At 46.6% G+C, this 9,428-nt stretch overlaps 1 protein-coding gene across 1 annotated transcript; it reads right to left on the reverse strand.

The window, feature by feature from the left end:
• Positions 1 to 6,358: 6,358 nt before the first annotated feature.
• On the reverse strand, positions 6,359 to 7,342 carry GGS25DRAFT_497203 (uncharacterized protein). The gene is made up of 2 exons (XM_049261600.1): positions 6,813 to 7,342; positions 6,359 to 6,676 (listed from the first exon to the last, which is right to left on the reverse strand). The coding sequence occupies exons 1-2, from the start codon at positions 7,125 to 7,127 to the stop codon at positions 6,626 to 6,628; spliced, it is 366 nt and encodes a 121-aa protein (XP_049116125.1). The 5' UTR covers positions 7,128 to 7,342; the 3' UTR covers positions 6,359 to 6,625.
• Between the last annotated feature and the right edge of the window lie 2,086 nt (positions 7,343 to 9,428).

The following is a 9,428-nucleotide window of genomic DNA, read 5'->3' on the forward strand; positions in this document are numbered from 1 at the left end:
TCCCAATCCAATTCGTTCTTGTCGTCGCGTTCAGTTTATTAAAGTCCCAAAAAGCAATTTTTTTTTTTGCTTCTTGTTGCTTGTTGCTGTTCATCATTATCGGTTATCGGCCAAGCAGCCACCCCATGCGCTTGCCACCCTTCTCTCCCGCGCCCGTCTCGTCGCAGTCGAGCTCGAGCCGGTAGCGCCTGACGCTGCCCGTGTCGTCGTCGAAGCCGACACGACGGCTGGACTTCGGCACGAAGCAGTCGGGGACGATGTGCTTCATGATCCAGCCCTTGACGCCGCGGCTGGCGGCGTCGATGGCGGCGTACTCGAGGCGCCGCGTGTGGTCGCTCGTCCAGTAGTGCGTTGTCTGCGGTGGCGGCGGGTACGAGAGCTCTGCGTCGTCGTGCTCGTCCTCGCTCTCGCTTATGCTTCCCGATAGCGTCTCGGGTGGCGGGAAGTAGTAGTACGAGGTAGCTGAGTGTTGTTGTGGCTGGATCACATGGAGAGGTTGCGCGCTCAGACGTTTCACTGGCTGGCCCGGACTGGACTTGGCGGCACGGCGGATGGAAGGCCGTGTCCGTGGCCGGGTTTGGGAGGAGCTGGTGGAGACGGTAGAATTCCGGCGCTGGGAACACTGGGATGTGATGGACTTGGTTCCCGGGTGGATGGACTCGTAGCCGGAGTCATGGCGGAGTATGGGCTTGAATTCGAATCTGTCTTGCCTTGGCGAAGGCATTGGATCCTCCATGACGGCAGACGCTGCTCGGGGCTCGTAGAGGTCGATATCATGGAAACTGTGGTACGTAGCATCAGAGGCAGCGTCACTACTATCCGAGTGAGATCGGTGGAGATCTGTAGGTAATGGAGAGTACCGCGGCATCTTGGCAAAAGTCTGATGGTCCTCTCAAAACATTTGATGGTAAACTATCGCTCCGTCATAGAAGGCCGAGATCTCTCGTTGAGGAGGTGAGAGAAAGGAAGAATGAGGAATAATAACACACAAGATAGCCTGGACGATGGCTGGTCTGGGGATATTAAAACCTGAGGGCTGGAGACAAAGAAGCGTTCCTGCGGTGAAACAGATGCAAGAATAAACTGGTCAGAGAGTTGGAATAAAGTTGCGGTCTGAGTCCAATTTACTCCAAAAGGAGCAAATTACTTAGTAGATGTATATGAAGGCGCCCAGGATACACATCCGCTAGTGGACACAGACGAATGATTCTATACCGTTTGCCGGTCTAGAAAACGTCGCTGTGCTGCAGGTGAACGAGGTATGGAACCACTGTCAGGACGCTACTGCCGGGGACCGTAGGAAAGTTGCCCGCTATGCAGCTCCGGCGCAGGTGACGGCGTAGAGTCTGACAGAAGTCTTGCCAGTTAAGAAGACCAGAGGAACCTGGGATTTTCTTTTTGAGAGCAATGGGAACTACGAATTGAAATAATAGGATAGAATGATTCGCTACCAGCAAAGTGCGGAACACCACAGGCCACAAAACCACAGACCATGGAAACCAGGGTAACCTTCAAAAAAATCCAACGGGGTCGAGGAAATAGAAAACCGCGCGGTAAAGCCACACGGTACGGTACGTCAAATAATACTATGGGTCGAATTTCGAAAGATCGACAACCTTGATTTCGCCTCTTTTCAAAACTTTGCAGTAATAATTAGGGCTAACCTTGGGAGGCTGGTTTTAACTAGTTATTGTTTATTATTCCTTAAAATTTTTGTTGGGTGAAGAAGCGGTCTGGTAAATCGCTTGACTTGTTTTGGAAGCAGGAGGGAGTTATCGTGAAATTTTGTGACCCCGCTGGGCCGCTGGTGTACCGAGAGACCCCACGCCCTACACCGTCGTTGGTCACAATTGGAAGCGGAGAGGAATACGGGGGACGGGTAGTCTGCTATAAATGATCGTAGGGCCTTGGCTGAATGAATCCCCAATGGTTTTGAATTTTCAGATTGTCGAAACTGTCGAAATTGTCGAAATAGCTACTACTACTACTACCTGCATGCAGTGTTAGTATTACTAGGTAACTAGTGTTTAGTGGCAATTGCATATGTAGGTAGGCACTGTACTAACAGCAGGTAGTATGAATAGCATGACAAACATATATGTAAATCGAAAGACTTGTAAAAACCCACCTCAGGCCCCTTTGGAGTGATATTAATGATGATGAGCCAGGAGAGGGGAAAATCCGTTAAATAACGAAAATACAAGTCAGTTCTTGGTAGATCTCGTCACTGAAGGGTTCTAGTCTGATGCTGCAATGCTGTGTGCCTCGTGGGTCATCGAAAAAGACGATCGTAGCCCTTGCATCCGTGTTGCATGCAGGTGAGGTCAAGCCAGGCCCAGGACGGAACGGGATCGCCCCAACCTAGCCTAGATGGCTAATTCTTTTCAGATTGGCGAGCCCTGTTGGAGGGTTACGGGCTGGTGGGTTGGGTGTGTAAATCCGATGTCGCTTTAGTTGCCTGCCTACTAGCAGTGCTAGGCAGTTGACGATGCTGGTACCTGGTAGTTATAACACCTTAATCCTCAACCTTATTAGTGATAATAGGGTTATAAATAAAGTGCGGTAAGGATAAGGACGGGAAGACAGGGGAATATAGAATAATTCTAAGAGTTAGAATAGTTAAAAGAAGAAGAAAAGAAAGAAAGCATGTAGTTAACTATTATGTATGACTTCAACTTTGAAGACCATACACATACATACACATACATACACATACATACACATACATACACGCACAACAACCCAAGGTTAATCTTCTATGTATCTTTCAAATCAACCTAGGGTAGGTAACATATAGTTTTCACATGCTTTGCTTTGGCTTCTTTTCTTGTTCTCTCTTTTCGGTTGCCATTTCTCTCTTTTCTTCTTAATTGGGGGGGTATTGGACCCTGACTGGGGATGGATGGATGGCGTGGCATGGCATAGCATGGCTTTCCATCCCGCGCGGTGCAAGGATATGTAGATATGTGTACAAATGTGTATATACATATGTATGTACGTCCATCATGAGCTGTATTTGGCGTGTTTGGCTTGTTTAGCAACCATCACCTGGCGCAATTTGTGCCAATCGTCTTTGGTGCATGTCACTCAACTTGCCAATCCAGTGCAACCCAGTGCAACCCAGTGCAACCCAGTTCAAGCCAACCAATAATGATATGTCTCGTACCTGACAAGTACCTGTCAATGAAACCCGTCAGAAGGTTATTTTTCTTTCTTGTCATCCCATCCTGCATGGGGGTCCTCTGCAGCTCTCCGGGACCCACCCAGGCATGCTTACTTGCTTCAAGTTGCTTGCTTTTGTTTCTGGACTTCGGGAGGATTTTCTCCAATAACATCTAGAATAAATCGTGCACATGTTAAACCTCGGGCAGTCTGTTTTGCATAAGCCGCGAGAGCCAAGGGCCCAATGAAGGGTTCATGCTGTTAGCCACTGAGGACCGACCACTAAGGCTAAGGACTATCGTCTTGTATACTTTATGCCAATGGGAAGCATGTGTGCTGCCATGTGTTGCACGGTCGATTATCGGGGTTGGCGACTGTCTTCAGCAATAACTACTTGAAACTCTTTGATGATGAAAATCCTCGAGTGCTATTGTGAATACTTACATACCTAGGTTAGGCACTTACCTATGATAGGAGCCCACCTATCTACCCTATTTAGAATGATCATCCGCTGCCTACATATACATGTAGTCACAGCCGTAACCAATAACTCGTCAACCTCGGCCGAGTTCGTGTGACGTATCTCAGCACGCCCAGACGGGGTTCTTCTTTGGGGATGGGAAAGGCGAGAAAGGTAAGAAAGTCAAGAACGTATACAAACGCAAAACATCGCTATCTCATGCAGTTATCGGCGACAGGCTTTTACGTTTTTCGGATGGATGGATACATCTGCGCAATGACAACCTTATCGGGACGCACTGATGGAGACTGACTTCAGTGCTTTTCCTTTTTTTCAAAGTCGAAAAAAGTCGGAATGAATGATTGTATGTATGTATGTATGTATGTATGTATGCAACTAAGCGAGAAATGAAAAAGATGGAATCCAAAACTAAAATACCGAGAACTTGGTACCGATTGGAAGGGACGTGCGTAAAAGGTGACTCTGGCTAAACTTCGGGCTTGACTTTTCATCAAAGAACATGGAATAGAACGTGGTAGGTACAGGGATGTTAGCTTGCGTTGAATCAATGTATTGACATTTTACATTTTTACATTTTTACATTTCGGAATATATTTTTACACAGGCCGAATAGGTGCCTAGTAACTACATAATTATGGATCTTTCAATAACTATCACAGGGTGTTCCTTACTCAGGCGGCTAAGGCGGCTAGCCGTCTCAACATTCCAATGTTAAACAAAATCAATAGTGCAGGGGGGAGGAAATATTACTGTACAATAACTTGACCTATTCCCGGGCAGCCAAGCTATGTACCTTCATACGTGTAATTCGCAGACTCTTACCTACCCTAGGTACTTACACTGTGTACGCTCATACGAATCGGCTCATGAATTAACTAAGCTTTGATTTCTGCAGGAAACCGTGTTGTAGATTCAAAAGTACCTAAGTTAAGTTAACTACTTGGAAAACTTTCAAGAAGAACAAGAAGCTTCTGATAACCTTCCACTTACATATGCCCGTTTATATTTGGCGTTATATATCATTGATCTCCTAACCACGATACAAAGTAAACACCACCGGAACATCAAAGTCAATGACGTTGTTGATATTAGTATAACTAGTACCAAACAAAACAAGATATGGAACCTCATCCTCATCCTAGCAAGTCCTTGCAAAGAAAAAAAAAAAGGAGAAGGCGGTGGATGGTTTGGTTTGGTTTGGAGCACGTTGGACGCACACTATTTTTAATTTCCGCCGAGCCTCACTTTCCTAATAATGACAACCCGCGCTGACCCGCAAACCCGAAAAGAGAAGAGCTTCCTTGCTTATTTCTTCATGTAGTTATGTACTATCCCTGCTTTCAAATCCCAGTCTGCTTTTTCCGTCCTGACCCCTTTTTTCTTTCTCCCCCTTTGAACGAACGTTCGTCTTGGTTATTCTTCTGCTTCCACGCTAGTAGCCACTCGTCATAGATCATCTTTTGCCTACCTAGGCATCTACGTACACGTGCAGTAAGTACGGAGTAGTTACATGCCTACCCAAACCAATACACGCGGCATCTTGGACTGGCGCGATTCCTTGTCGTACATACACACATACATACGGATACTCCAAGACGCCAGACTGGAAGAGGAACAAGGTGAGCATTGTCATATGACTTGATGAAGGAGGAAATAGGGGTGAATGCAAAACACACCTACATTTTTACCAATGCAAACACGTATTTTTTCTGGAGAAAAATGGACGGTACGCATAGTATGTAGGTATTACGGAGTAGTTACCTACTACTAACATTCTGGTTCTTTCACTTCTTTGTTGTTGTTGTTGTTGATGTTGTTGCATTAATATTCAACGTCTGAATGGTGAGGGCGTCAACCCTCTTCATAACCTTCCTGGGGATATGGGACGTATTAAGCTTTAACTAGTAGGTATATAAGACATGGGTGTTTACCGCCTACAAAGTTCTATGTCTAACCTTGCCGTTGGGGGCTTATTATTTCTTGATATACTATCACCACCTATCGATCTACCATTATATACCATAAACCTCTTTGGCTCTCGACAGGCCTGGTGTTGTTGGGTGATTCTAGCTGATGGTAGTTATAGGGGGTATCGATATTCCGCTTACTATGATAGACTTTTTGATGCCCTGTATTGGGCTGCCCTTAATTGGGCTTGACTATAATAACTATCCTCTCTAGTATGTGTTGTTGGCGGATGATTGAAAGATGTCTCGTTATGGTGTGTGATTGCAGTAGCTAGGTAGGTATGTTGATCATGTTAATAGTAAAACCTTGGGGTATAACATATGCGGCCGGCGTTGGTGTCCGGCTGCTCATGAAGCTCTGCTCCTTGGGTATATTATCTCTTCTATTCTCTTCTCTTCTCTAAGTTGTTAAAGTATCATATTTAAAGCGACTTTCTTCCGTATAGGATGGCTGTCGTGTTTAGTGGTTTCCACTTGAAGGAATCCCGTGGGGTGGCCCTCTTGGTGCCTCAAGCCATAATCTCATGCGCGCCGACTTTTGACAGCATAGTCTTTCGTAAAGTCTTTAGATGGCTATTTTCCACAACAATCTCTATGCTGGCCTCACAGTAACACCAAATAGCTTATTTACTGACAGTACTACTTCCTAGTACTCTGTACAAAAGCTTGCACGCGGGCCGTGGAAAACTAGTAGCGAAAACGATGGTAAGTTAAGCGAAGTGAATGGAGGTGCATATTTCTAGCTAGTCCATAGTTCCAACTACCATATAACCTAACTAAGTCGTAGGCGAATTGGAAGCTGGCTGGCTGCCCATTTAGGCTAGGTACATACTCTTCAGAGTGGCCGTGATATGCCCTCCACTAACGGCACGCAATTGAACGAGCGACGAATAGGGGTACTTTTGGTATGTCGAGATGAAACCCTTACGAGTTTCTGTCCTTCTTTTCAACCTCGGTCTCCTTCTGCTTGCCAACAATTACTGCTACCTACGGCAAATCCCACTCTTCATGACGCTCATCTCCGGAGACGGAGCGGTCGAAACGAAGAATTGGTGCATGTACGATCCTTACTGGAAATGTGTTAGCTAGCTGTGATGTAGGTAGGTAGGTATTTGTATGAGGTTTTTATGGCATCAAAACCCGTCGTGGAGCAGAAAACTGGAAAATGTGCATGTGAGTAGAGCTAGAGCCGGCATACTTACCTCCTGCTGGGCGTCGAAGACGGCTTTGCAAAGCCCTTCCATGTTATCGTGCGTGGAGAGTTTGTCCAAGTAAACAGTGTCGCCCGCGCTGACGCTGATGGTGGCGATGTGGCCCTCGATCGTCTTGGGCTTGTCCATGATCAGAATGTCGAATCGCGAATCGGCCTTGTGAAGCGCGTCTCGCCGGCTGGTCGTGTTGTCGTGGCACGAGTGCGGTCCCCATTTTACTTGGCCCTTGAAAGTGAGGATGCACTGCTTGGTGTGGCCTTCGACGGAGTGTTCCTTCGGCTCGATCCAGACTCTGGTGGTAGCCATCGTTGAAGCCTTTTTGCTTGTCTGTTTGCTTGTTTGTCTGCTTGCGGAGTGTAAAGATATGATGATGATAAAATTAGTGGTTATAGTTTGGACTCTCCTGTTCTTGTAGGTGGGTTTGGATGGTATGTATATACATCGAGGAGAACAAGAGAATATACCTGCATATGTACCTAGACAGGTACATCAAGAAGACTAAAAGGGGGGTGAGACTTTTGATGTTGGCATATCCGAGACCATTGGCTGTCCAGCGTCGTAAACACGATAGTATTATTGGAGGGGATGCGGTGTTGCTACCCCGCGTGGACAAGGCCTTCAGCCAGTCTTCGGGCACGGAATGGCATGGCGCGGACGTCGACAGTACGATCCTATGCTCAACTTGACGATCAGATTTATAGAAGCGACGAGCTACATGACTGTGCTCCCTCGCCGAGCTGTAGATGTTTTGCTGTGTAGACGATCGATGAGGTGCCAGTGAAGCCAAGGGGCTTTGGTGGCGCACCCGGCGGCTACCTCTTACATGTCTTTTATGACAAAAAAAACAAGGAGCGAGAGCTGCGTTTTGGACTGCAGAATCTAAGAAAACCGAGAAATCAGAGCCAATCATCCACCCGACAACGCTGAAGTCCGACAGATCCGTGTCGTTCTTGAATATCCGTTGGCGCACATATGCAGAGAAATACGGTCCCAGGACAGCTTGAGGGGCTTCATCCTGCTTTGTGAACAATGCTCAAAATACGTAGCTGGGGCTAAAGAAGGGCGGCTGTGCCGGTTTTCCAAAACGCAAAGCATGCCAGAAATATCAAATCCATTCGACTATGGGGAATATCATGACCTAGGACTTACAGATCCGATGGGGTGTTACTCCTGCATCTACATAGGAGGCGTCCGGGGTAAAGGTATAGGTATCCCCAAGCGTGTTACGCCCCAATGCTCTTAGCGTACTCGGGAATATATGCCGAAGTTCGACATCTGCCAAAGGAACCAGGGGCTTTCATGTAGTGTACTAGGTAAGGTGTTTCGGGGTCCTCGCCCGTCATCGGGAATATTCTAGCTGTTCTGAAATACCACTTTGCCACAACGAGGCATCTATGATCAGAGCGCGACTGGACGTTCAGAGCCTTCATCATAAGGGGTTGTGGCGCACCGCAGAAAGTATAAGTAGGGTTCTAGTGCTAGTAACGAAAATCAAGAATATGACATATAATCCCATAGCTGTCACATTCCTCATAAATTCGGGCCTTAGAAAGTCACGAAGCTGACTAACATCATAGTTCCGAAGAGTCACGTCTTGAGCCAACAGCGATTATGAAATGCTTTGTCTTATATCATTCATAGGGGAGCAAGGGCTCTAACCTACTTTCTAGGTTAGGTACGGTAAGTGTTATCCTAGGTAACATTATTGCACGGAGACTTTAGACCCCTCCCTTTTCCAATTACTGTTAACAAGTCTGTTCCTTTGCTTTGAGAATGGCCCTGTAGGTAATGACCCAGCAAATACATTGTCCATTTAATGACCAGCTCTAGATTTATCGAAAGGGACTTATATGAGTCCTGTAACTATCCCATAAACGAACTTCGTTGCCAACTCTTTTACACCCTTGAGAGTTTACAATGTAAGAGAGGTTAATATGGCTCCATATGGTGCTATACTACCTGTCATATGAGTATCTTCTTGTTATCTAACACATAGTGTTAGAAGTCAACACAGCTTCTCCCCTCTTCGAGCCTTAGCAGCAATGTAGGTTAGGCGTTGACCTCGAGGCTATATACACCCTGATGAAAGAAACGAGGCTTGGTATCGTTCAACACACGGAATAAAATACTCACGATTTGGCTTTTTATCGATCGCAACGTTGAAATCGATATAGCAAATCTACTAGGTACTACATGTCTTCCCTCTTACGTCAGCTATTAAGTCACTTCCCTCCCCGGAAAGTAGGATCTGGGACGACGCCGCCAGGAGCGGCGGACACGACTTGTGGAGAATGACTAATGGCGCGGCAGTGAGCAGTCAGTTATGCGGTACGGCGAAGACAGCCGCCTCCTCACATACTTCTCTGTCACTGACGGCCTCAAGAACCCTGATCACATACTCCGTGGGGAAATCCTAGGAACAAGCGCGGAAGATCTAGCTCCTTTCCATTTTGGCCGTATGGCGCGCTCATGGGAATGAAACGAAGTGTCCGTTCTCTCTATAACTGCCACCATGCTATGCTCTCCTGGCATCCACGGCCACGCAGGTATAGTTTATGTTTCAGGATTCCGATGGTGTTGATAGCTCTTGGCGCGGTGATAAATGCA

Source organism: Hypoxylon fragiforme (genome assembly GCF_022984875.1).
Source record: "Hypoxylon fragiforme strain CBS 206.31 chromosome Unknown GGS25scaffold_6, whole genome shotgun sequence".
Lineage (NCBI taxonomy): Eukaryota > Fungi > Ascomycota > Sordariomycetes > Xylariales > Hypoxylaceae > Hypoxylon > Hypoxylon fragiforme.

Excerpts from the sequence above, each read along its gene's own strand:
- GGS25DRAFT_497203 (XM_049261600.1), bottom strand. The coding sequence starts at position 7,127 with ATGGCTACCACCAGAGTCTGGATCGAGCCGAAGGAACACTCCGTCGAA. Across the intron at positions 6,677-6,812 it reads TCTTCGACGCCCAGCAGGAG|GATCGTACATGCACCAATTC; the intron begins GTAAGTATGCCG and ends ATTTCCAGTAAG.